We start from the raw sequence: 26,907 nt of genomic DNA on the forward strand, positions 1-26,907 counted from the left end.
CTACTTGAGGCATATATTCTTTATCCAAAGCTGAGATTCTCAAAACTTGAATTTTCCCACTTTTCATGGAAGGTGCATTTTAACTTTGGAAAGAACTAGATGAGGAAGACAAAGTCTTGGCTTATCCACCATTCCAGCAACCCCTACCAATTCAGTTGTATATTAGTTCATAACATGTAGATTCTTATAATACGGGTGTGCACACACAGGTCCTTGTTGTATATAAAATACTTTCACATGTATTGCCTGATTCCCACAATAACCAGGCAATGTTGTGATTACCGCTCACACTGTACAAATTGGTAAATTGGTCTTTCATTTCCTTGAATAATTTCCTGCGCCAGGATCTTCAAAAATACTGTTGAATCTGCTTGGAATGATCTTCCCTCACCTCGTTAATGAACTTTTCTTTCAGACTTCAGCTGAAGCACCACTTCCTCAGAGGATGCCTTCCTTGACTGTTTTCTCTAGCCCAACAGGTCAAATGTCCTATAGCCTCCTTTCTTAGTACCATGTACTTTTTCATGGAACTCACTTAAACAATATCAGTTAATATTTGTGTAATTATTTGATAGGGCTTCCTTGGTGGCTCAGTGGTAAAGAATCCGCCTGCCAATGCAAGAGATGCGGGTTCAATCCCTGGGCTGGGAAGATCCCCCAGAGAAGGAAATGGCAACCCACTCCAGTATTCTTGCCTGGGCAATCCCACGGACAGAGGAGCCTGGCAGGCCACAGGCCATGGGGTCACAAAAGAGTCGGACATGACTTAGTGACTAAACAATAATTATTGGATCAGTCTTATTCTCTCCATAGGAACTGACTATAAGTACTACAAGGATTAAACTATGGTTGTCTTGTTCAAGGCTGCATCGCCAGTCCCTGGCACAGTTCTGAACACGGGGGACACTGAGTAAATGTGAAGACTACATGAGTGAAAGTCTAGATTGTCCTTCCGCTAAGTCATATCGCTAGCACCAAAACAGAAATCAAAGCCACAGACAGTAGGTCCTGGGCTCTACTCCCCAACACTGCTTCCATGATCTCTTGGTTTGCCAGATTTTTCACTTAGAGATAAGAGGTCATGTTCTTCTCTAAATTCAGCATCAAGTGAAGGCATTTACAGTATCTGACTATAGGCAGGATCATGTCCCTGGCACAGCCAAAGGAAGGATGGGACACTTGATCAGGTGGAGAAAGAGCTTTTGTCTAAGGAGGCCTGGTTTCCGACATTCCTACCTCATTACTCCCTGCCCATCATCCTTTTTAGATTCATAAGTACAGTGAGTCCCCTGCATACAAACAAACTCTGTTCCGAATGCTTGTTCATAAGCCCAATTTGCTAGTAAGTCCAACAAAGTTAGCCTAGATACCCACCTAACACAATCAACTATATACTACTATACTGCAATAGGTTTATAACACGTTCTCATCTTCGAAAGTTCAAAACCTGAAGGTTTGTATGCAGGGACCTTACTGTACATTGTATTCAAAAAGCACCTCTGGAAGCTGACCTGAGACTTCTATTAAGTCATTTCTTCTACCCAGGTTTTCTTTCAACTATAATACAGAGGGTCAGATCAGGTTGTCATTCTTTCTAACTACGAAGCTCCCCAAGATTTTGAGAATGCAATAGGGTGGGTGAAAGAAAAAATGCAACAAACTTAGAGAAGACCTGGGAAAGAGTGCTGATTCCAGCACTTCATAGGTATGTAACCTTAGGTAGGTCAAAATCTCTGGGCCCCAATATCACCTGTAGATGACAATACTATTCATCAGGGTTAGCGGGACGATCCAATGAGCTAAGAGTTGCAGAAGCACTTTATAAATATAGAAGGGCAATTGAAATGACAATCGTCTTACCACTAGACGGCACAGAGTAATGGTTAAAAGGTGAGACTTTTAAATTTGGGCGCCATCACCCAATCCGCCTTCAGTGCGGGAGACCTGGGTTCGATCCCTGGCTTGAGAAGATCCCCTGGAGCAGGGAAAGGCTACCCACTCCAGTATTCTGGCCTGGAGAATTCCATGGACTGTATGTACAGTCCATCGGGTCGCAAAGAGTCGGACACGACTGAGTGACTTTCACTTTCACGTCACTCATAGCGACACGACCCTGATTTTACTTCCCCGAGTTTCCATTTCTCCAGCATACGGAATTTAAAAAAACAAAAAACCTATCCCCACAGGATTGTTCTGAAAATTAAATGTTCCTGCCAGTTAGCAGGCTATTAAATAGCTGCTACTATTTAGTAAGCCCGGCTCTCATTCCGAAGATCCCTAGGTGACGAAATGAGCCCCGCCCCCAACCCGTGAGACTCGCTCGGATCGACAGGTCCCGCCCTCAGCCGTAAAGGTCAAGTCGGATTTTAATGGAACGCGTCGGGGACGGTGTTTACGCCCCCTTAATGTATCCCAGAGGTCCCTGAGTAGAGGTCTCCGGAACCCGGACCCCGCTCGCGCCTCCAGGCCGTGCTGAGGCCACTCACCAACTAGCGCCCAGGTTACTAGGAAAAGACTCCCGCGACCACGGCGACGGCGGCGCGGGCGTCGTGACGTCACGGGGCGGTGCGGCGGCGCAGGCGTAGTGCGTCACGGGCGGCCTGGCGGCTTGCGGCGTTGAGGTGTATACGCGTTAAGAGGGCCGTCGGGCCGCGGAGTCGGGACCTGCTTCGGGGGCATGAACAGAGGAGACGACGGCGAGATCGCGAGGTGAGTCTGGCCGGGGCAAGCCCCCGGCACGTAAGCGCCAGTCACGCGAGGGGTTCCCTAGAGGAGGCTGCCGTAACAAGATTGCTTCTCAGGCCCCGCCCCGGATTGTCCCGCCGCTGGCCCGGAAATAACAAGTCTAGTAATGACCCATCGCATCTGGGAATTTGGGGCGAAGGATCGGGAAGCCGGTATTCCAGGCTTGACCCCACCGTTACCGTTAGCTTTTTAGGAACAGGCGCCCTTGCTTTTCGGCTTTTCAGTTTCCCCAGATGACTGTTCGTGGCTTCCAGGATAGTTGTAGGTCGGCGTGGTGCGGAGCGGGGGCGGGGGACGAGGGGAGGTAGGTGAAAAAGCGTTTTGTGAACTCTTAATATAAGAGGTTGTCGCCACTGCAAACCCAAAGGATTTTATTGTCGTAGGCCATCCTGCTCGCTTACCATACTTTACCGTTCCTCGGAAAGTCCTGTGCTGAGCTGTCAAGTATGTTGTCATATTTAAGCCTCATAACAACTCTTAAGATAGGGATAATTATGCCCCTTGTAGGAAGAAAGAAGAATCTGAGGCTCCGAGTGGGGAAGTGGCTTGCTGCATTCATTCATTCGGTAACTACTGAGCACCAGCCAGGAGCCAGGCAGTGTACTGAGTGCCGGAGATGGAATCCTCAAAATAGGCAAGGCCCTGCCCTCGAGTAGCTTACATTCTAGTGAGGGGAGGGAAAGGTGAATCAGTATATGACACATTTCACTAGTATTATATGGAAAGAAAAAGGTAGCTGTCATAGAGATGAACAAGATGCTCTGCTCTATGAGGGAAAACTTTTCTAAGGGAGGTACATTTAAAGGGTGATCATGACTTACTAAAGTCACAGAATAACTGGGTGCAAAAGTCAGGATTTGAGTGCCTATCTTTCGGCCCTATATGCTGCACTCTTCCCACTAAAAATAGTTGTCTGGTGTGATATTAACCCCTGTTGGTATTGTTCCTGTTTTTAGACATGAGAAAATCAGAAGGTTCTATTATTCAAGTTTCGTCTCAAATGTCGTCTCCCATAGCTTCCCTTTCCGCTAATTCCAAAGTAGTCCATTCCTAGTCTCCTTGTCAAATCCCTCTGCTTAACTGTTTGGAGCACTTAGCACAAATTACATCTTGATTACTTATTTTGCTTTTGTCTTATCCTGCTCCTCTTTCAAATATAAGCATCTAGAGGACAGACACTGCTTGTTCACTGCTCTGTCCCCAGGACCAAGGCACTGCCTAGAAAATAGAGGCTCTGTGAGAAAATTTTTTGAATGAATGATCTATAAGAAAGTAAAAGGAAAGCAGGGAGAAGACAAAATGTTTCTCCTCTCCAGTTTCCACACCTGGGATTCTATTTATGCCTGTTTTACCTTTCTCCCAGGAAGGAGCAAGAACTGTGGCTTGTTCATTTCTATGTTTTCATAGACGAGGGTTTAGCAGTTAGTAGTTACTTGACAGACATAACAGAACAGATTGAGCATGTGAGTGAGAGCGGAAGAAAAATACCCGTATGTGTGTGTTAGTCATGTCCAGCTCTTTGTAACCCAATGGACTGTCATGTCCGACTCTTGAGACCCCACGGACTGTAGCCCACTATGCTCCTCTGTCCATGAAATTCTCCAGGCAAGAGTACTGGAGCGGGTTGCCATTCCCTTCTCCAGGGGATCTTCCCAACCCTGGGATCAAACTCCAGGTCTCCCATATTACAGGTGGATTCTTTACCATCTGAGCCACCAGGGAACCCCTGTGTGGGGGTAGATAGACACATTTAACAAACAATTACCTGATGGTTACTGTGGGCTTACTGTGTACTAGCCTGTATAATCTATGCTGAGATAAATAAAAGGTGATGGCAATGTTTGATATGTCAGCTGTTGTTATTAAGATGCAGCACTGATCTCGGAGGCCCTCCTGGTTTTATATGACACATTTTCTCTAACAGGGAGTTCTAAAGTCTGGCACAGCCTGCCATCTTCCCAGTCCTTTTATTTTTTCTTTCTCTGCCACATTATACATTGAAGCTTGATTTTACATTTGTGGTCTCATTTTTGGTCTTATCAACAACTCTTAAGTTATAAGCAGGGCGAGGTGTATTATTATGTAGAGATGAGGAGACTGAAGCTAAGAGAGAAGTGGCTTCCTGTGGAAAAGCCAAAAGTTGAAACCCGGCTTTCTGAGCTCAAGGTTCTTGCTCTTTCCATTACTATCTCCATCATAACCCTCATCCTCCTTTTGTGACTGTGTGATGAGACATTTCAGGAACTAAACCTGGTAATAATTTAAGGTAAAATTAATTGAATGCTTCTCTAGGTGCCATGCCATGTTCTTAATGTTTTTTGGTGTACCACCTCAGTGAATCGGCATAGCTCTTGATTATCCCAGTTTTACAGATGAGGAAACTTAGGCACTAAGTGGCTAAAGTAACTTGTCCAAGGTTGCAGAACTAGTAAATGGGGGGACTGGAATAACTAAGGAGAAAGTTAGTCTCTTCTTCCCAATGTCTCCCAAAATATTAAACATTATAAGAGCTAATCGATTACTTACTGTTGTTCTTCCATACCCATACTCTTAAGTGTCAGAAGGACTCTCTTTCTGGTGATTTCCAGGGCTTATTTTGGGTGACAGTTGTTGAACTGGTGTATCATGTAGTAACAGAGACTTTGGCCTCCTGCCCAGTCAGCCTCTGGCTTCAGAAGAGAAAAACTAGTTTCTGCACACAGAACCACACCCCTTTCACCTAAAATGGAAGCTTTTGCTCTCTGGCTGCTGGAGGAGCTGTCCCAAGGGAACTGGTGCTGGGGCCCTGGTTGTGGAATAACTGAGGGCTTTGAAGGGCTGCCCAGGACATGCCCTCCTTGAGTAAATGTTTGTTGAATTGAGTTTGAAGCCTCCTGTTCACAAAGTGTTGCTCCTTTCCTGTCTGAATGTTCACATTTCCTTTAGTATTTCATAGGGATTGATGGAAGCAGAAACTAAAACTCTTCCCCTGGAGAATGCATCCATCCTTTCAGAGGGCTCCCTACAGGAAGGGCACCGGTTATGGATTGGCAACTTGGACCCCAAAATCACAGAGTAAGTCTAAGATATTTTAACTCATTGCCTACAGAATTGGGATGCTCGTGGTGATGATGTTCAGAAGAATTTTCAAGGGCTATTGCATATATTTTGACCCTGTTAGTTATGTTTTAATTATCTTTAAAGGGATTGTGATGCTGCTTTAGCCTGTTATCTGGTCATTTTTCTTACATTTGGACTCTTCTACTGCAAAGGCGCAAACTTGAATACCCTTTAAACCATATATTACTTCTTTTTCCTGCTTGCCTCAAGATGTTCTCTTAGTTTCAACTATTTTGAATCTTTGTACCCAGTGACGAGGAAATTATATTCTAGAATCAGCCATGGGCATACTTTTGTTACCTCAAATGAAGGAACAAGCAGAAGTCTCAGTATTTTCACAAAAAGGCAGAGAGATACAACTTGACTCTAATTCGTGTTAAGCAGCCATGGAACCAAGCAAATTCATAAAGGATCTTAGAAATACCCCAGTCTCTTTGGTGTTCATTCATTCATTAAATGATTTGAGTGCCCACTGTGTGCCAAGTGCCATGCTAGGCAATTTTCAAAGTTTTTAAATCGGAGGAGCCATGTCTTCTGAAAGTACAGAACCTATGTGTAGAAGAAAAGCTCAAGAGCTACCCTGATTAAAGGGAGGACAAGGTGCTCCCAGTGCCTTTTGACAGCAGCCACCCTTTCTTGGGCAGTCACTTACAGGGCTCTGTGGACGACTCTTGAAAACCTCTGATCTGTTCCATCTCTTTTATCCTACAGCAGAGGAAACTGAGGTCTAAGAAACGGAAGTGCCTTGTCCATGGTGACAAAACTGATTGAATTGTCTCAACTCCCCACTCTTTCCATTGTAGATATTGTAGTGGAAAGGAGTCTCTTAGCAGAGAGAATTGAGAGATTTTTCCTTAAGTAGAGACTGATGGTGGTTGGTGGCAGGAGACCAAAGGGTAAGTGGATTGCGGTGTACAGGGTCAGTGCTTAAAGCAAGCATGGGGTATATCCTCAGTGCTGGAAGTCACTTCCTTGGGGATGGTGTTAAAAGCATAGAGAGAAGAGACAAGGGAATCTGCTTGTTTGAGTCTGGGGGTCAGAGGAAGTGTATAAAAGGGTTGGGATTATGAGAGAGGAAAGAGATGTAAAGTGATACATAAGGATCATGACAGTGTTCGGTTTCTTAAACCTGCTCAAGCTCAGATTGGCTCGGTGTTGGTGTTGTCGGCTCCCTCTAGGAAATATGATGGTATTTGAGATGTGTTGCCCCCTAATTATGGTACCTTGGTCACCAGGGCCCTTCAGTATAGACCGTGCATTTATTTTGGCTCTTTTTATGGCTTGCGGCCTTGAGGACGAATGTGTGAACCTGCCCAGGCTCTCAGTTAATGAGGAAATTAAACAGAGAAGCCGTTTCCATCATCTAAAACCCAAGCTGTGAGAGGATGCTCCCAAGAGTGGTTTCCATTCCCACCTCTGCTTGTCTGAATGGAAATCTGGAGTGTGGAAACAATGTCCATTGTTTTGGCTGCGATTCCCTGTAATGATACTCTTGTTCTAATTGTATCCTGCTGCTTGTCAGGAAGGTTCAAATGGGCAACTGCCACCTCAGTTTATGTCATAAGTGGGAGTATATGAGTATTTTCTTTAGTTGGAGCATGAACAGGAACACTGCATCAAAAGCTCTTCCCCTGATATCTCTGCTCTTTTTATATCCATTACTCAAGATATCAAGGACCAGACAACAAATCAGGGCCTTGCTGGCTCCTCCTATGGGTTCCTACCTCTGTATCACCAGAGATCATTTCTACTATCTTTCATCTATGGATTTCTTATCTTAAAACATTTTCTCAATTAAACAAACTGATCTATTAAAGTTTCTTCTTAAAGATACGTCAAATGCTTAGTGTGGCTTTGTAATTAAATAGCAAAGAAACCTAACATTGTGGTTAAGGTAGGTCTTATCTTGTAGAAATACGTGATCTTCTTCCAAGTTTCTGAAGTACATAAACTTCCAGATCCTGTTCCTTTCAAGGTGGGTGATGATGGACCTAGCCTAATTATTAAAATACAATCATTCCCAAACATTGAAGAATGTTGAAACTTGTATAAGCATGTGGTATCCAGCTTATAGCTCAGTCTCAGAAAACATTATTTGACTCCAAATCTCTCAAAGTTCTGATGTCACGCTACACAATTTTTCAGAGCAGCCTCCAGTTTTTGTAATTAATTGGACACCACCACAGATCTCTCCTGGTTCATGCTGTTTCCCTCTTGACAGACCCTTCTTATCTCTCTCTCCTACACAAGTGCCTACTCTGTCCCATCCCTCTTCCTGTTATCGTATATACTGACTTGAATGTCCCTCCTACACAAATGTTCTCTCACTTCTTGTTAGAAGACAAGTGATGGTATATATTTACTGTCATGAGTGGTTGGCACTTAAAGCAAAAAACTTTTTCCACTCAAGTTTTTCAAAGTTTACTTCATAATAATTCTGTTCATCCTACATGTGTGTGCCCGGTATTAATCCAAGTCCTGTTCAAGTTACAGTAGGGTGTCCATCAGCCTCTTCTCAGTAGAATGTGCATTGCTGACTGACTGTGAGCACTCTGATATTCTGTTTACACTGTAGCCGCAATACTGACCACTTTAGGACCATGTTCCATGCCAGCAGTGTCTGTGTAACGATCTGGACTTAAGGGAATGATGACAAACTCTTAGTTTTAGAGGTAGCAGGTTGCATGCCTCTGTTCTTTCCACTCCATTCTGATTCCTCTAAACTATACTATGTCTGATAGTTCTTAAAGTGAGACTGTTCAACTGAATGTCTTCCAGCTCTAATATTTCATTAGTTTCTCTTATTGAAGCTTGTAGAAATCTTGTAATGCAAGTGGAACAGATAAATGTTTCCCTGTTTTGTAAGTAAAGAAAGGTTAAGAGTTGACTCAGTTCACTAAAGCAGTTAATGATAGAACTAATTTCCCACCACCTAATTTAGTTATCTTGGCACAAATATTCTAACAGTCCACATAACTGGGCGGTCATAACCAAAAGCATCCTATTCTAAGTTTTTCAGTGTAAGGACTTCTTTTAAATGTTATGGGGCACAGTCTAACCGTAAGAGTAAAAATAACAACTTTAAACATCACTACTAGTGCCTTCGGTAGAGAAGCTAACAAGTTACTGTCTTTAGACATTATCTATTTTCCATACCATGGTTTCTTCTGAAAGGTTTAATACTGCTTTCTTTTTCAAATATCAAATGTACCGTATAGAAAGCCAAATTAATAGCCACTGCATTATGCATAAGAAGTATGAAAGAACAAAGTCAGCTGAAATTGTAAAAGAAAGAACATTCCTGACGGAGGGTGAATCATAAATAAAAGAATACCAGTAGTGGGTGAGTAGAACATCAGGAAGACCTTTTTGGCTAAGATCTTTTGTTACTCACCCAAGTCATATCCAACTCTTTGCAGCCCCATGGACTATAGCCCGCCAGGCTCCTCTGACCATGGAATTCTCCAGGCAAGAATACTGGAGTGGGTAGCCAACCATTCCCTTCTCCAGGGGATCTTCCCAACCCAGGGATTGAACCCGGGACTCCTGCATTGCAGGCATTTTCTTTACCATCTGAGCCACTAGTGAAAGGGGTACTAAATGATAATGAAAATAGTAATTGGAGAGAGAGAATGCCATCAGATTGAGACAGGATCTGTAAAATTGATTCAGACAAGTTTGAATTTCATGCATCAATGGAAGAGACTCATGTGGGTGTTTGGCGGGAGACTGACATTGTGAAAATGACGTTTTAGTAGGAAAATCAGACACCAGTGGTAGAATGAACAGGAGGGGCAAAGACAAAGATGCTGATTAGCTACAGTTCTTCTATTAATATCACCCAGATAGAGACTGTGAACTTGGAGACCAATGGGTGGAGTCTGAGAGATGAGGGAAATGACTGCAGAGAAGCTAAGAGCTGAAGATGATCACATTGTTTCTTGCCTGAGAAATGGAAAAGAATCATGTCCACATTGACCAGTGGAATAGCTGGAGAGGGGTGTAGTTTGTGGGGAGGAGGAGGTCAGTCTGAGGTATATTGCTGCTGCTGCTGCTAAGTCGCTTCCATCGTGTCTGACTCTGTGCAACCCCATAGATGGCAGCCCACCAGGCTCCCCCGTCCCTGGGATTCTCCAGGCAAGAACACTGGAGTGGGTTGCCATTTCCTTCTCCAGTGCATGAAAGTGAAAAGTGAAGTCTCTCAGTCGTGTCAGACTCTTAGCAACCCCCTGGACTGCAGCCTACCACCCCTCCGTCCATGGGATTTTCCAGGCAAGAGTACTGGAGTGGGGTGCCATTGGTATATTAAGTAAACTTAAAAGCAGAGGAGAGGCACCTGGGTGGAAATGTCCTTCTCATGCAGACTTTCAGAGCTAAATGCGAGGGATCATGAGTTCATGAGCGTGTAAGAACCGTACTTCCCCCTGAACACACCCCTGATTCTCAGCACCTTCCTTATTTTTCCTCTGTGACCCATGCTGCTTCTCATGGTTTGGTTTGCATGAAACAGCCTGTACTATTTGCTTATTCAAATTGGAAACAAAGTAAGACCGTTTAATAACATATAGGGCATAGACTATAGAGACCCACCACATAATAATTTCTATAAGTTCATAGTTTTCTCTAAAACAAATTGGGCATTAAAATCAATCTTCAGTGTCATTTCGTTGACTTCCCAGTACCTACAACATCGCATTAAATTCCCTCACTTAGCACACGTCTTTTACAACCTGTCCCCCTGCCTGCCTGTCAGCCTCCTCTCTTACTGTCTAAGAGCTCACACCCTCTGCTGATGGGTTGGTCTTTTTTGCGTTGTGTCTTCTCACAGGGTATTTACTAACCACCACCTTCCCTGCACACTAGGTCCTCTTCATCTGTGTGCTCACATACATACCTCTGTGTGCAAGCTTCATGCTGTTCTAAAATTGTTTGACTATGTATCTCTCTCCTCTAACCAGAATGTCAGGTCTTTGAAGACAGAGACCTAGCTGTGTTCATCTGGATAGTTAGTCCAAGTGCCTAGTACAGTTCTTGACAAATTAGAGGTGTCTATCTTAATCCAATTCATACAGATTAATTCCCTCCGTTCCATCAGGCAGGAAGGCCATTTTAAAAATCCATTTCAGACAACCCTAATTGTGATGCAGAAGTATCTGTGGGACTGCTGTACCAGTTCTTCAGCTCCTGAGGCTGCAGGGCCCACGTTTCATTAAGAGCAGGGCTCTGATGAGCAGCGGGCCCTCCCATGCTCCGATAGCAGATGAAAGTGCTTGCAGATGTGAAAGCAAGAGTCTTCAGGCTTTTTTCACTATCAGAGCTTGCAGCCCCCATCTCCAGGAAGCAAAATAGTAAACACTTCATTCCTTTTGTTTCGGTGTTCTGATAATTTCAAGAAATTATCAAACAAGAAAAGAAATCCTGGAGAAGTTGAAAGACACGGACCTAAGCAGATGTTCATGGAATCTTAAGGTCGCTCTTCTCGGGCAGAACGCATTTGTTAGCTTTTCAAAGAATAATCTGTCGGAGGTTTGTTTTTTTTTTTTTCCCTGAGTAAATTAAAATTCATTTCCTAGGAAATGCCGATCGCCTTACCTTCCTGCTATTAAGCAGAATGGAGCTAATGAAAAGATGACGAGCCCACACTGGCCTTAGGTTGTTTAAAAAAAAAAACAACAGGTTTGACCCACCATTCATGGCAACTGGTGCTGCGTTAAGGTTTGAATGGGTGTATTAAGTGGAAGATGCAGCTGTGAATGAAAGACCCTGAGAGATTCTTCCAGCCCATCTGTCTGTGCATTTGAGAGACTCACCCTTGCCATTAGCATGTTCAGAAAATCAAATAAAACCAGAAATTTGCACTTTAGGTATGTCCCTTGCCCCTAAAGAATCACCTCTTATATTCTCACCGGCAGTTGAGGTATTGAGATGGGAGTTAAGAATTTGGAAACTAGAGGGTTACAGTTCTTTTCTCTTTCAAAACAGGTCTAAAGACCAGATTAATATCCACAATATGCCTTGGGATCCTTGCATCCTGTCCCAAAATAAGACCTGTATTATGTCTTCCCTGCTCCACTGTGTCAGGCACCTGATCCAGGATAATGGGCTTGCTTATTGGTGTGCATTAGTCTCAAATTTAGTGTAGCTTATGATCCATTTCATATCTTTCTGCCTCCCAAAGGAGATTCTTACTCAAGAATAAAATCTTGATGAGTTTCTCCTAGAAAACAATGTGAATACAAATGCGGCTGTAACGACAGCTTTACTGACTCCCTGTGGGGTAGAATTCCCAGTAATAACAGATTTAGCATGTGGGCTGATACCTTTTTAGTATCACAGGGACAGCATTGTTTAGAGAAAGCCTTGACTCCATTTGAATAGCGCGGAGGATGCCAGGAGGAAGGCCAAAGGAAAAGGAAACGGGAGAGCGGTTGGTTTGTCTCACCCTCACATCAGATGACAGGAAGTCGGAATTGAGATTGGCCACAGCAACCTGTTAAGGCCACATCTGTTTGAATAACTTAAAAGCTCTATAGAAACCAAATAAGTTTTAGGGAAAGGAATCCAAGAAGAGGGTGAGGGGCAGAGTGGCAGTCGAGAGCTTGGGGTGTACTGCCTGCCAGGAGTAAATGTCTTCCTTGGCCATATATATTCTCTATTCGACCACACATGTATTGTGTTAAAGCAGCGGAGGTTGGGAAGTTACTCGCAGTGGGATGATCTATAGGACCAGGCAGATTCCAGGCCTTCCCTGGTAGCTCAACTGGTAAAGAATCTGCCTGCAATGCAGGAGACCCCAGTTCGATTCCTGGGTCAGGAAGATCCCCTGAAAAAGGACTAGGCTACCCACTCCAGTATTCTTGGGCTTTCCTGGTGGCTCAGACAGTAAAGAATCTGCCTGTAGTGTGGGAGACCTGTGTTGGATCCCTGGGTGGGGAAGATCCCCTGGAGGAGGGCATGGCAACCCACTCCATTCTGGCCTGGAGAATCCCCATGGACAAAGGAACATGACAGGCTACAGTCCATGGGGTTGCAAAGAATAAGACACAACTCAGCGACTAAGCACAGGTTCCCCTGCTCATGTGAGACCGGCCCCCATCGTGTTGCAGTTCCCCGTGGTCCTGTCGTTCAGTTGCCTCAGGGATGGAAACTCTTGGCCTCCATCATGTTGTGGTTCCACATGGTCCACATGAGTCGCATCAGGGGTGGAGACTCTCAAGCACGTATGGAACTGCCGCTCGCTGTGGTTTGGCTTTTGGCAGAGTTTGTCTCAAGTGCAAGTAGGAACTCATGGTAAACTGTGAGATCCAATGGGGACGTCTTCTGGGATTGTTTTCTTGTTTGTGTGAATATGTAAGTGTTACTTTGTTTATTTTTGAGGTAGGGTTGGCTTTGGCTTTGGGAGTGTGGTTGTGTGTTTCTGATGGAGTTATTCACAAGTTATTCACAAATACTGTGTCATTGCCAAGAAATTAAAAATAAATCAATTGACACTATTTTTGAACTTTTCTCCTAAAAAAAAACAAATGGTGCTTGTGGGCCAGACAGCTGTTTGTTAGGTGTGGTTTTTTTTGTTTGTTTGTTTGTTTGGTATTTTTGTGCTGGACAGACGCAGAGCCATGACAATTCTAGTTCCCATTCCAAATAGAGGCAAACAACTCTGGTTGCCAGATAAACGAACGGTGCAGTTTGGAGGAGAGCCGGCAAGGGGGGGAGGGGGTGTGAGGTTTTTGTCCCTGGGGTGAATTATCTCCTGCTTTTATCTCGCACTCAGGCTGAGTGGCCGACCAAAGGCCCAGAGCGTCTCAGGGGCTCTTCTTTCTCCACAGATACCATCTCCTCAGGCTGCTGCAGAAGTTTGGCACGGTGAAGCAGTTCGACTTCCTCTTCCACAAGTCAGGTGCTCTGGAGGGACAGCCTCGAGGGTACTGTTTCGTCAACTTTGAAACTAAGCAGGTAACTGAACTTCTCTCCCTTTCCCAGTACTTGTCCTCTCGTAGTTAATCTTTGCCTCCCTGCTGACTGCTAGAATAGCAGTTCCTTGTGGGCAGGAGCCGTGTCTGACTCACCCCTATATGCTGTGCTCTGAGTCCTAAAGGATACCCTCAGTCAACAGCCGAGTCAGTGACCAGCTTTCAAAGTCTGTCCTTCACCGGCTGGCAGGCTGAGGCGGCTGACCTACTTTTCTGACCAGATGCTTTGGGGTGCCCACATTAAGCACATGGACGTCCTCCTCCCTGTTCTCTTTTGTTTGTTCCTTTCGTGGCTGGCCAACAAAGCCTCCTTTTCTTTCAGTTTGGCCCCATGGTGCAGAAACCCTCCCTGTCTGTGGTGAACCACCCACAAACTCTCTTTTATTTTGATTTCTTAAAAATGTATCCTCCTCCTCAACATCTCAGAATAAATGTGGACAAGTTTGAATATATACAGAGAAAGAGAGCGCCAGCTTCAACCGTGGTGTGTCCACGGATCTACTATTAAAATGTAGTCCTTAGAGTGGACATGCGTTGATAAAGGACTTGAATTTGAATGTTACTAAATATAGAGACACTATTTATAGTTCTGAGACTTTATTAGTCATGTGTGAGAATGTTGCCTAGTTTCTGTTTTATTAATAATAATTGTATTCAGATATTTTTCCTATAAAAGTAATAACTTGTTTCTTACAGATGAAATGTAGATAAATAATTTCATACATCAGTCTAAAACCCAGATATAATCAGTTTTCAATATTTAGCTATATATTTTTCTAGTCTCTTCTTTCTTCACATTCACACACACATATACATAAAATGACAAAAACACATGTGCACAATTTAAAAGAACACGTGTACAGCTTTTAACACACAAATAGGATCGTGTATCCTATTTACCACTGAAAGTAAATTAAAATTTTTTCTGTCATCCAATACATATCAAGATAACATTCTGTATCATATTGTGGTTTCACTGGTATAGCTGTAGATAGATGTAAAAATTTACTGATCTATATCTATAATACATTTTATTATTTAGACCTCAGTTTAAAAACTAACCAGCATCGTCTTTGATGACTGCATAATATTTTATTATGTGAATATGTGATAAGTTGCATATCGAACCTCCAAATGTGTAAGCAATGGGGTCAATATCTCTAGCTCTATGTGAATATTTACTGTATTCATAGAAATGGAGTGATGTCAACAAAGGCCACGAATTTTTTCCTTAATATGACTGCCAAATTGCCTTCAAGAAATAATGTGTCAGTATGTTCTGAGACTATTTGAGAATGTCACTTGTCCCTACAAGTGTTGGGGATTTTTTAAAACTTTCCTCTAATTTTTGCCAAGGTGATAGGCAATAAATGATACATTATTGTTCCAATTGTCCAAGGCTTTTTTTTTTGGAGGGAACTGAAAGTGTGCTCTATATAGTTCATATTCTAAAATACTGAATTCTTCCCTCATGATAGAGTGTGTTGAGGATGTTTACATGACCACTAAAATCATTGGTCATGTTGAAGATAGATGTTGGTTTAAAAACACTGAACTAAAAGTCACAAAGATTATTTCTGGCTCTTTTATTTATTAACTTTGGGCTAGTTTAACTTATTTTGACCTCAGTTTTCATCAAAAAATGGAAATTAAAATACACACCCTCCTTACTCTGTAGGAAGTTGAGAGAGTAGGTAAGGGTTCATATGAAAGCATATTTGGCATTTTATTATACTGTTGGATACATGAATTTTGGAACAAGTTAGAAAGATAGGAAACTATTTTTAAAACTATTTATCACCTGCTGGCATCTTATGACTATTGATGCTGCAGAATTAATAGTGTCATGTAAATTCTAGCTCACTAAGTGAAACTTAAAAGAATAAAGTATCTCCTCTGTCCCTCTAACTTTGTGTGCCATAGTGAGGCACAGATGCCAGTGAGTACCCATAGAGGGTACTCAGATATCTGTTGAATATCATACTGGCCAGACCCAGAGGAATAAGAGAATCACTGGTAAAACCAGACTAGAATGTCATCTGCTGAGGCCTCGGACTCCCCTTGTTCCTCTTCCTGTTCCTTAACGGCCTCTTCACTCCCAGTAAATGTGGGTAACACTTGGCTGAATGCCTCCTGGATACAAATGGAGCAGAGGAGGCTTGGCAGGATGGAAAAGTACAGCCAGGCTTCCTGGGAATGTCCTCGAGTGCCTATTATCCAGCCTCAGGAATTCCTTTCAACCTCCTTGCTCCCGTATCTGATGGGGAAAGGGTCAGGGAACTTCTGGCTCTGAAAGCCAGGTGCAGAGATTGGCTCACACAGATACCTTGCTCATAGCCTCTTTGACTCACTCCTGCTTTTTCCGGCCTGGTTTCCTTCACTCCCATATCCTTTGAAGCCATTACTGTAGCTCACTTTGGATTCAGGGTGTATCAGCCCTGGTCCAGGATATAGTGTCAGAGTCCCCAGGAGGAGTACACTTTCTTGACATAGTAGGTGTTACTCTAACTTACAGAACTGTGTAGAAAGATATCACCCAGTAGGAACAACACTGTTAGTTGACGTTGGTTGAGTGCATACCACATGCTCCATTCTTTACATGTGCTCTTCCACTCCTCTGACCACTTCGGAATAAGCAGTATCCATATTTTGCAGGTGAAAAAGCTAATATCCAGAGAGATGAAATGACCTGTTAAATATTATACTGCCAGTAAGTGGCAGAGGCAGGATTTAAATTTTTGTTTGACTGAGTTTACAAAGTCTCAGACCCTTTTTATTATTCTGTCTTTTTTTTTCCCCCTTGTAAATCCTTTGCCACTTGTTTACCAAAACAGTAAGAAATTCAGCCATCAAAGCTAGTGAGGCATTTGAGTCTTCTACTGACATTAATCCCTTTCCTGAACAGGAAGCAGAACAGGCCATCCAGTGTCTCAATGGCAAGCTGGCCCTGTCTAAGAAGCTGGTGGTGCGCTGGGCACACGCTCAAGTGAAGGTGAGTCTAACAGGCTAGAAAGACCACATCAGCTTGTCCTAAATGAGTCTTTGAAAAGACAGTTGTCCACTCGCCCATTTGCATTGCAGCCTCTGCACATCTGGAACAACCACACACTGGTCTCCTCTTTGTATTCACCATGTGTGTTGCCAGATTTTTCTTTTGAGAAACATCTCAGGAGGGATTAAGTTCCTTCGCCATTTCCCTCCACATACCCACAGATTCTGTTTTTGATTGGTTTTTCCATGTGACTGATGTGTCTACTCAGACCTCTATCATTTATTTATTTTTTTTGGTAGAGGTTGTTCTTTAGAGGAAAAAAATGTATTTATTTTTTAAATTAGTTGCTTTAGGCATTATTAGACTCTTCCCAGACTCTCAGTTCTGTGGCAGGTTTGAATTGTTTATTCTAAATGCTTGAGAAATGGGTAGTTTGTAAGGGTGCTTAAAGCACTGGCATTTCCTTACTCAAGAGATTTTGAGAGTTATTTGTGGGATTTGCAATGCCTGTATTGACTCCAAGGCCCAAGCAGTGGCGAACTGCTGTGTTCATCTCCTAGTTATTCTCTTGGGAAAATGTGCTGGAAAAGCTACAACCATTAAAAAAGAAAAAAGAAGGAAAGCATGGTATTCTGTTTCAGCCAGCACAGGTGAAGCATGCGTTTACACTGGAGCAGTCCACTAAGTAGATTCTCTTCCTCCCGCACTGTGGTCTTAACAGATCTGCCAACCAGATTTGGAGCCTCAGTCTTTATAAATGACCATAGTGTTTGATCAGAGACTCCACCCAGCAAGCTCCCCAATAAAGAGGCACCGAAATAAAGACATTTGAGTTCAGTGTCGAAATTCAAAAACAGATGTCAGACACTTTGGATCTTTATGAGTATTTCAGGTAATCACAGAGCCTTCTCAATTTCCAGGATCCATCACCTTAAAAATAGAAACAACAAGGAGAATTTCTAAATGCTTTTTTATTCAAAAGAAAATCAAGTCTCATTTGCCAGACTGGCTGTCATCTTCTCATCCTGCATCTCATTGAAGACATGCAGGAGAAATAAATCATCCTTCGTTCTGTCTTTCATTTGAGAATCTCTGTGCCCTGCATGTCTTTCTGACGAGAGACTCCTGATTGCTCTTTAACATTGTATTTACCTTTTAAAAGAAGTATATAATTATCTGACATCAAATAAACTGCACTTTTCCTGGAGAATGTTTTCTGTATCAGTGGCTAAAAGCCATTACTACTTCTCTTCTCCACATAAACCTGTGAAGAGTTGACTGTTACAGTTGTTACTTTGCAGCAATCGAGCAAAACTTTAAAGTACTTGAAATAAAGCAAAATAACTATTGGAAGAAGTGATATGTGACAGAATCAGAATGTGAGGGGGCATTCCTGCTGTGTAGCTGTACCATCTGTGAATTTGAAGGTTGAAATTCTTTCTCCACCAAATAAGGAGGATTAATGGGTAGATGGGAAGCCTCGTCTATATTTCTTTTTCTAAGTTTATAACCTTTATGCTAAAGCTGTCTGGACTTCTGCATTAATTCTGAACGCAAAGCAGACCTAAGATTGTCTAGAAATAATCTAACAATGGGCTTCCTTGGTGGCTCAGTGGTAAAGAATCTACTGCCAATGCAGAAGACTTGGATTTGATTCCCTGGGTTGGGAAGATCCCCTGGAGGAGGAAATGGCAACCCTCTCCAGTATTCTTGCCTGGGGACAACCCATGGACAGAGGATCGTGGTAGGCTACAGTCCATGTGGTCACAAAGAGTCAGACACAACTGAGAGACTGAACACACGTGCTGTCTAGTGATACACTGATGAGATTAGGGTTTCTGAACAAATGCATTACAGTAAAGGACTGGTTTCTGCCTGGGTAGGGTAATTTGCCTTTTTTCTTACTTCCAGAGATACGATCATAATAAGAATGATAAGATCCTTCCAATTAGTCTTGAGCCGTCCTCAAGCACTGAGCCTGCACAGTCTAACCTAAGGTAAGAAGCTGTCCTGTAGGAAGACACAAGTATTGCAAGAGCTGGAGCCATTTCTTCATTCTGGCACTAGAAACCCTTCAGACCCTTTAGAGTGGAGTCTACTAACTGTTGGCATGCTGAGAGATGTGTCCAATTAATCTCCAGAATGTATACATGTCACCTCCTTCCGTACCCCCAAGAATTTGTACCAGCTATTTACACAGTTCATACAGAGGCTGAGTATACCTACCACATACCAGCTATTATACTTGGCACCGGGAACACAGAGGTAAATCAGATACAGTCCTTGCTATAAAACAAGCATTTTAATAAGACCTTGATTATCTTCAACATGTGTCATTATACGCTAATTCCTCCCCAACTATGAGTTCCTTTATACAGAATTTGGGTTTGCAGCACTTTAATTTTATCTACCATTTCAGCGAATGTAACAGTTTTGGTTCCAGTATGTACAAATTGTCAGTTACTTCCTTGGAGTTAATTCAAAACAGAAGGAGTTGAGGGTTGAGTAAAGAAAGGGCAAGTTAAGGGTGAGCAGAAGTAGAGGGGTTGACTTTGCACCATAGCCTAGGGAGAAATGTTAGCAAGAACAAAAGCTGAGATTTATGGAGCTTACTACGAAACAGGCTCTGTGCTAAACACTTTACATGCTGTATGTCACTGAAGTATAAAAATTCTGGTGAAAGTACTTTGTATTCATTTTATAAAAGAAGAAACTAAAGTTTAGGGAGGTGTCTTGGCCAATATCACTCAGGTCGAAAATAGCCGAGTACAGATTCAAAGCCAGGTTTACTGAACTTGAGAATTCAGTCTTTCAGTTACTGCTTCCAAGAAGCTTTAGGCTGTCAGTGCAGGACTGCAATTCTAACACCTGCTCCAAGAAAGGGCAAGACGTGTGAAAGAGCACCAGCCTCTCATATGCATCCGAAATCAACACATCATAGTCAGGAAAGTGATACCTGTTTGGATAGAGGGCTAGGGGAAAAAAAAGACTTTTCTGTATATTATCTGCACCAAACAGAAGAGATTTACAAGCATCTCATTCAACTGCAAGGAAGGGAGATACTGAAGTGTTTCCAGGAGTAATAAAATTGATAAAGTTAATTTTATAGTTACCAATTTGTCTAATATCATTGATGTTTTCTTAATTTTGTGCTGCTTTATTCTGTACTCCCCCAATTTTTTAAACTAATAACTTCAGTGAGTTCACTAGGAGCTTACTTCAGCTGTCCTATTTTCCCCTTAAGATTAAACCTCCTCAGTCACTATGGTTTCATGAAGGTTTTCATAAATCTGACTTCTCTTGGGAACAGACAGCTGCATTGATGCTTGGTGATCTCCATGGTACTATGAATGTGTCTTTCGTTTCTTTCACTCTTTGTTCTTTTTACTAAATAATCTAGCCTGTTGTTTTCCATCTATCTTTTAATCCAGAGAACCTCAGTTTACGTGTTTTGATTAACATCTATGCCCAATTAGAGAAAGTTGTTTTCCCTGGGACTCATATAGAATGAATAGCTGGCTGTTAATTTTCCATTAGTGGAAAAGGTGTGGAATGCATCTCAGTGAGACCTCAGGGTTCTTTTTTATGGCAACTAAGTTTTTTAATTTTACATTGCCCATGTAAACTCTTGAGTATATGCAGACGTATGCTTTTTGAGGATTTCTTAAAGGCTGTGTATACATTCCCTCCCAAGTTTCTATCCCTGACTGTAGCCTATTGACAGCATCAAAGTGGAAACTAAAGGAAGCCATAAGCCAAAAAATACCCTAGTTGAGTGTGTTGCATTCTGACCTAGGATAGTGGTATCCTTGATCAGAAGAAAATTCCTCATAGCTTCTGGAGTGTCTCCTCACCCCTTCTCTCTAATACATGGCTACTCAGCTCCCAGCCTAATGAAGAGGAAAAAGCAAGGGCTTTGATGATAAACTGGGCTCGAATCCTGGCTCCACGGTTTGTTAGCTGTGTGAACCTTGGGTGAATCACTACCCCTCTGCATTCGTTTATCTAAAAAATGTGGTCCGTATAGTCAAAAGTTACGGTTTTTCCAGTAGTCGTATGTGAGAGTTGGACCATAAAGAAGGCTGAGCGCCGAAGAGTTGACATTTTTGAACTGTGATGCTGGAGAAGACTCTTGAGAGTCCCTTGGACTGCCAGGAAATCTACCAGTCAATCCTAAAGGAAATCAACCCTGAATATTTATTGGAAGGACTGATGCTGAAGCTGAAGCTCCAATAATTTGGCCACCTGATGTGAAGAACTGACTTATTGGAAAAGACCCTGATGCTGGGGAAAATTTGAGGGCAAGAGGAGAAGGGGGCGATAGAAGATGAGATGGTTAGATAGCATCACTGACTCAGTGGACATGAGTTTGATCAAACTCAGGGAGATCGTGATGGATAGAGAAGTCTGGCGTGCTGAAGTTTCACGGGGTCGCAAAGTCAGACACGACTTAGCGACTCAACAACAACAACAACAAAAATGTGGTTGATAACCCGTGAAATACTGTTGCAAGGATTAGAAACAGTATAAGTAAAATGCTGGGCACACTTCCTGGCTTATTGTAAGTGCTCTGTAAATGATAGCCTAAACACACATTTGTCAGTAAAAAGGGACTTCATAGGATTTCTGGGATGTTTTTTCCATTATTATTCAGTGATTTCAGAAGGTAGTACTATAAGAAATAGCTCATAGTAGGGCTCTGGAGTCCAGCTATATTCAAATCTCAGCTCTGCCACTTACTAGCTATGGGCACTAACCTTTCTATGCCTTTTTTTCTTTGTCTGCAAAATGAAGAATATAACCTACATGAATTATTTCTTCCATTTTTTATTGTGGTAAAATAATATAGTATTTACGCATAATACAGCATTTACCATCTTAACCATTTTTAAGTGTACAGTTCAGTGGTTATTAAGTACATTCATAATGTGCAACAATCACCACCATCCATCTCCATAATTCTTGCCCTCTCTTAAAACTGAAGCTCTATACCCATTAAACAATCACTCCCCATTCCCACCTCCCCCAAGTTCCTGGCAACCATCGTCCACTTTCTGTCTCTGATTTTGACTGCTCTCTTAAGTATTCCATGTAAGTAGAATTATACGGTGTTTGTCTTTTTTGTGACTCATTTGTTTCACTTAGCATAGAGTTCTCCAGGTTCTTCCATATTGTAGCATATGTGTATACCACATTTTGCTTATCTATTCTTACTTCAGTGGACACTTGGGTTGCTTCCACAGTTTATCTGTTGTGAATAATGCTACCATGAGCATGGGAGCACACATCTCTCTCTCAGACTCTGCTTTCAATCCCTATACAAATTATCTTTGAGTGCCTACTGTCTGCAAGTACTAAGTTGCTGAACAGTGTTGGTGTCTGAGGTTTAAGTGTAACAATATACTAAGTATTCCTAACAGTGTCTTACGGAAAAAGCTTAATAGATGTTTCACCCTTGATCTCTTTCCTAAAATAAGAACAATTATTTTTGTGGGGTTTTTTTCCCTCCCAAATAAAACTGTATTCTTTTTGTTGTTCTTATTTATTTATTTATTGGCTGCACCCAGTGGCTTGTGGGATTTTCCTTGATCAGGGTTGAACCTGGGCCACTGCAGTGAAAGCCTAGCATCCTAACCACTAGTCACCAGGGAAGTCCTGTTTTCTATGAAATGTTTGTGTGTTTGTGTTTGAGTGTCTTGTTGCTTCTCTGATATGCCTGAGAGCCACAAAGAAGATGAAATACATAGGTATTCTCCGAATGTACGCAGGCCCCCTCTGATGCTCTGCTGTCCTTTTTCCAGTGTCACTGCAAAGATCAAAGCCATCGAAGCAAAGCTGAAAATGATGGCAGAAAATCCTGATGCAGAATATCCAGCAGCACCTGTTTATTCCTACTTCAAGCCACCAGATAAAAAAAGGACTACTCCTTATTCTCGAACAGCTTGGAAATCTCGAAGATGATGGTTATGAATGACTGCTGTCCATACCTGAGACCCTCTGCCTTTGTAGCTGTGAACAGTACTACCCGACAGAGCACAGTCACACGTTAGAGTTTGGTAACATAACATTTCTGGATGTCCTTCTTACGGATGTTTCTTCCCTGAAATATGTGTGGAATTGAGCATCATCCAGAATAAATAGGATTTTATCCAAAACTGTGACTTGAATGCTGGGATGCTCTAGTTGGCTCGTTTGTTTGGATTTGTAACTCCAGAAACATTATATAGTGTGCCAGAAAGAAAGGCAAACACAAAGAACGTTATCATTCAAATCAGGAAACTTAATTTATTAAGAGCTGTCTTTAAAAAAAAAATTTTTTTTCTGTGCTCAGTTGTCTTTACAACATCAAGAAAAAGTGAAAAAACAAGGGAGGGAAGTAAGAAATTTTGAATCATGCTTGAAACTGCTGTTCCAGAATTTTCTATGGAAATCCCTCCAACTGGACTGAAAAGAAAAAGTTCTTGGCAAAAAGAGCTGGTTCTTTGAGCAAATGTTGTGGTAATCTGTTTAAGAATTATGCTTATTGTTTCAAAATCCCAATTAGGAAAACATGGTGTATATCTTTAAAAAGTGTTTGCGTCGACAAAACTGTAGAAAATTTAGCATTTTGTACCACAGCGGAAGTCCTATTTGAAAATCCAACTTGTATTCTATCATGATCATTTTTTTAAAAAATCTAAATAATCCTGCCTTCTATAATACCAAATGTCATTATTAGTGTGGGACTTTTAAAGCTGCCTTTATTGCATGAGGTTGTTTTTAATAGCATGAGAATGTTCTGTTTGGAATTATATCATGATCAATCTAAATAGGAAAGCAGATATCTTTGAAAATGTAAACATTGCTATATTGATTCTCTATCAAACTTATACCTTTATTAATAATTGTGTAGGGGTCTGAGTAGAAGAAATTGTCTTGTGCGGGGTGCGATGGGGACACACAGTGGACACAGAAAGTCAGTGGAGCAGACACTGCTCTGGCGCCAAGATTGTAATGACCTCATGTTTTATGTGGTTTATAAAGGCTTGGAAGATTGCATGACTTTAAAACAATTCTTCGTTTGTAGAACCTACTTCTCCTCAGATATTTTTTGCCACTTTGAACATTTTGAATATAACAACAGAGGAAGAAAAACAACCAACCTGGGAGTCTGTTTCCGTCAGCAGTGTTGGTTGGTCATTTTGGTGCCAGGTGGGTAGACTGTTTCACTGGGCAGCACCATTGCTTCTTTATCATGTAAATCATTTTGTTATTCAAGGTGCCATTCTTTGTGATTACGACTGCTTACTATCATTGTTCCCAGCAAGAGGAGGCTCTCATTGTAGGAGTTTAAGTCTTCCTATGAGCAGAAATGAATTTAAGACCCTTGAACCAAAACTTCAGCATAGTGAAGTGTTACAATTCACAGAAGTGGTTCAGAGAAATTCCTATCACTTTTCCCAAGGTAAAACTTTTCAGATATCTTTCAGTGTTATTCTTCCTGCATTTATGAGCTCAGTGTAACATGCAAGTAACTCTCCTTCTGTTTGGGGGATAGTTCAGGGAGGTGGGAGCATTATCTCCCATTTTTCTGGTGACTTCTCTAAGAATATAGAATTCACCGTTTTACCCTTGAGGTCCCCTAAGAGTTATGGTGGAATAAGACTTAATGCAAAATAAATAGTCTTCTATTTTTAATAGGAACTTAGAAAATACTTAACTTTGGATTATCTAGAGTTGTTTCCTTTAGAAACCAGAGCTATTTATTTGTATTTAAAGCAATGTTTATTATTTGTACCGATTCTTACTCCTTTGTGTGAATAAATGCAAGATAGTGTCTGTGGTTGTGTCTTCTCTCGTCCATCTCCCGCACTAAAGACTGCAGCTCTCCGGGGCCAAGGTGTCCAGGCAAGGTGCTGCTTCTAAGTGCCTTCTCTGACCCCAGGGGCAGGTCTCTGCGCCCTTTCTGCATGCCTCCTTCTGTTAGAGATGTGTAAAGAGACTAGCTGTTCTCACTGTACATCTAACTGTTCCAAAAAAAGTTGTTAATGGAAGGCTCCTGAAGTAGGAAAATGTGTTTGGTCCCTCTTTTAAAGTAGGGTTTCAGAAGAATAAAGATACGTGTTATAAATACGCTGAAAGCAGTTTGGTTAAAGATTTGTTAAATATGAGTGTTAACTTGGTAAACTCCTTGTTATGAGGTTATCTGTACTTTAAAATTATTTGTTGGCTTACTGTTTTGCTAAAATTATGTCACAGTTTTGATTTTTACAAGAGTGAAGAATTGAGGGGAATATCTCCTTAATCTCAGCTCTTCTTTATCCCTTGCAAAATGTAACCCTAACCAGTAGACTTTCTGTAACTGGAATCTCAATATTAGGAGAAAAAAAATCACATGAAAGATTTTTCAAAGCATATCAAAAACCAACAACAGCAGTTTTGTAAAACCAGATATTCTAGAGCTGTTCCCTTGTCTATTAAGGCATGTACGGATATTTTCTAAATCACCAAGTATATCTACATTTTTAATACTACTATATAAAAGAATAAGATTAATTCTTACCTTACAAGTTAATGTTAAATAGTTCCTTTATGTGATCATTATGTTCCTAAAAATGATTTGATTCTACCATATTTATCCTTGATTTCTCTTTTTCTCTCCTGTTCCTTCTACCCAGTCCTTGAACAAATCCTGTCAACTCCACATTGAAAATACTTCTTGAAAAAACTTTAAAAAAACCTCATCTTAAGTCCAATCATTTTACTATTGCAGTACCTGCCTAATTATCTCCCAGCTTCCACTCAGTGCCTCCACTTTACCCAAAGCAATCCTTTCCCCATCTGAGCATGTCATTCCCTTCCATGGGCTTTCTGTCACACCTAGAATAAAATCCAAAGACCTAAATGACTTGTCCCTGACAACCTGCCTGACCTTGTAAGCCTCTTATCCCTTTTGTTGACTGTGCTCCAGCCTCAATGGCTTGGCTATTCTTTGAGTGCTAGGAGGTCCTACCATGAGGCCTGGCATTGGCTGTTCATAGAGTCCATTCCCTTATTTGTTCAAGTCCCTGTTCAAAGGACCATGTTCAAGAGGCTACCTGACCTCCCTATCTAAAATTAGCCCTGTCACTTCCAATCACTCCTCCTCCTTCATTTTCTAAATAGTCCTTGTCACTACCTAACATCATATGCAAAATTATTTTCTCTTTCTCTTTTTTTTTATTAGAATGTAAGTTCCCTGGGAACAGGAACTTCTATTCACTGCTATGTCCCAACATTGAAAACCATGCCAGGTGGGGACTTACTTGAAGTCCAGTGATTGGGACTCTCAAGTTCCCAATGCAGGGAGGGAGCACAAGTTCAATCACTGCTCAGGGAACTAAGGTCCTGTATGCCAAACGGTCAGGCCAAAAAAAAAACAATGCCAGGTATGTAATAGATGCTTAATAAATATTTGTTGATGAAAAATCAGAATCATGGTACTTGAGAACTGAAGGGCCTTGAGAGGCCCTCCCACATAACCCCCTCACTGTCCAGATGGGAAAAGCACAAACGCGGAAAGACAAAGCAACTTGGCCAGGATCACGTTGTTAATAGGAGAGCATTAGATAGAATCCTAGCCCAGTGTTTGTTGCGTCAGCAAACTGGCCTGTGCCCTCTTTTTGTACAGCCCACAGAGCTAAGAATGGCTTTTACATTTTTAAATGGTTGAGGAAAAAGTCAAGAATACTATTCTGTGACACATGAAAATTAGATGAATTCTGAATTTCGGTGTCCATAAATAAACTTGTATTGGAACATAGCCATGTCTGTTCATTTACATATTGTCCAGGGTGATTTTCCCACTACAATTACAGAGTTTAGTGCAACAAAGACTGTATGGCTCACAGAGCCTAAAATATTTACCATCTGGCCCTTCATGGAAAAAATTTGCCAACCCCTGCTCTGAAGTTTATTCCATTCATGGAAATGTCTTTCTAAACCTTTTTGGTGTCAACAGTTCCAGTGTTAAAAGCAAATCAAAGCAGCACAGAGGCAATAAAATGGTGTCAGTTTCTTATCACATCTCTGGACCCATTTACGTCTCATCTTTTGGGATGGAGAACCGGCTGTCCAAGCTGA

At 41.8% G+C, this 26,907-nt stretch overlaps 2 protein-coding genes across 10 annotated transcripts in view; one reads left to right on the forward strand and one right to left on the reverse strand.

Annotated features, from left to right (window-relative positions):
* MRRF (mitochondrial ribosome recycling factor) overlaps positions 1-2,528 on the reverse strand; it is a 56,137-nt gene extending 53,609 nt beyond the window's left edge. For 6 of the 8 annotated variants that reach the window (XR_014081854.1, XM_081588752.1, XM_081588753.1 and 3 more), the window contains exon 1: positions 2,487-2,528. The gene's annotated coding sequence lies outside the window, so the exon portion shown is untranslated. Of the gene's footprint in view, positions 1-1,860 lie in introns of all 8 variants that reach the window. The other 2 variants (XR_014081855.1, XM_081588749.1) reach the window with 1 other exon arrangement.
* An 82-nt stretch (positions 2,529-2,610) lies between these two features.
* Positions 2,611-24,624, forward strand: RBM18 (RNA binding motif protein 18). 2 transcript variants are annotated; one of them, XM_081588754.1, is made up of 6 exons: positions 2,611-2,709; positions 5,671-5,799; positions 13,671-13,797; positions 16,720-16,806; positions 18,718-18,803; positions 22,608-24,624. In XM_081588754.1, exons 2-6 carry the CDS (start codon positions 5,687-5,689, stop codon positions 22,765-22,767), a joined length of 573 nt encoding a protein of 190 aa, XP_081444880.1. In that variant the 5' UTR covers positions 2,611-2,709; positions 5,671-5,686; the 3' UTR covers positions 22,768-24,624. The 2 variants fall into 2 exon arrangements, with proteins under 2 accessions (XP_081444880.1, XP_081444881.1); XM_081588755.1 differs by lacking the exon at positions 5,671-5,799.
* Positions 24,625-26,907: the final 2,283 nt, after the last annotated feature.

This window comes from Giraffa tippelskirchi, chromosome 4 (assembly GCF_054371585.1).
Source record: "Giraffa tippelskirchi isolate mGirTip1 chromosome 4, T2T-mGirTip1v1.2.pri, whole genome shotgun sequence".
Taxonomy (NCBI): Eukaryota; Metazoa; Chordata; class Mammalia; order Artiodactyla; family Giraffidae; genus Giraffa; species Giraffa tippelskirchi.

Bases quoted from the DNA above. Each gene is read 5' to 3' on its own strand.
- RBM18 (XM_081588754.1), top strand. From the start codon at position 5,687: ATGGAAGCAGAAACTAAAACTCTTCCCCTGGAGAATGCATCCATCCTT. The intron at 16,807-18,717 runs GTGAGTCTAACA...TCTTACTTCCAG, and splicing joins GGGCACACGCTCAAGTGAAG to AGATACGATCATAATAAGAA. The intron at 18,804-22,607 runs GTAAGAAGCTGT...TCCTTTTTCCAG, and splicing joins CCTGCACAGTCTAACCTAAG to TGTCACTGCAAAGATCAAAG.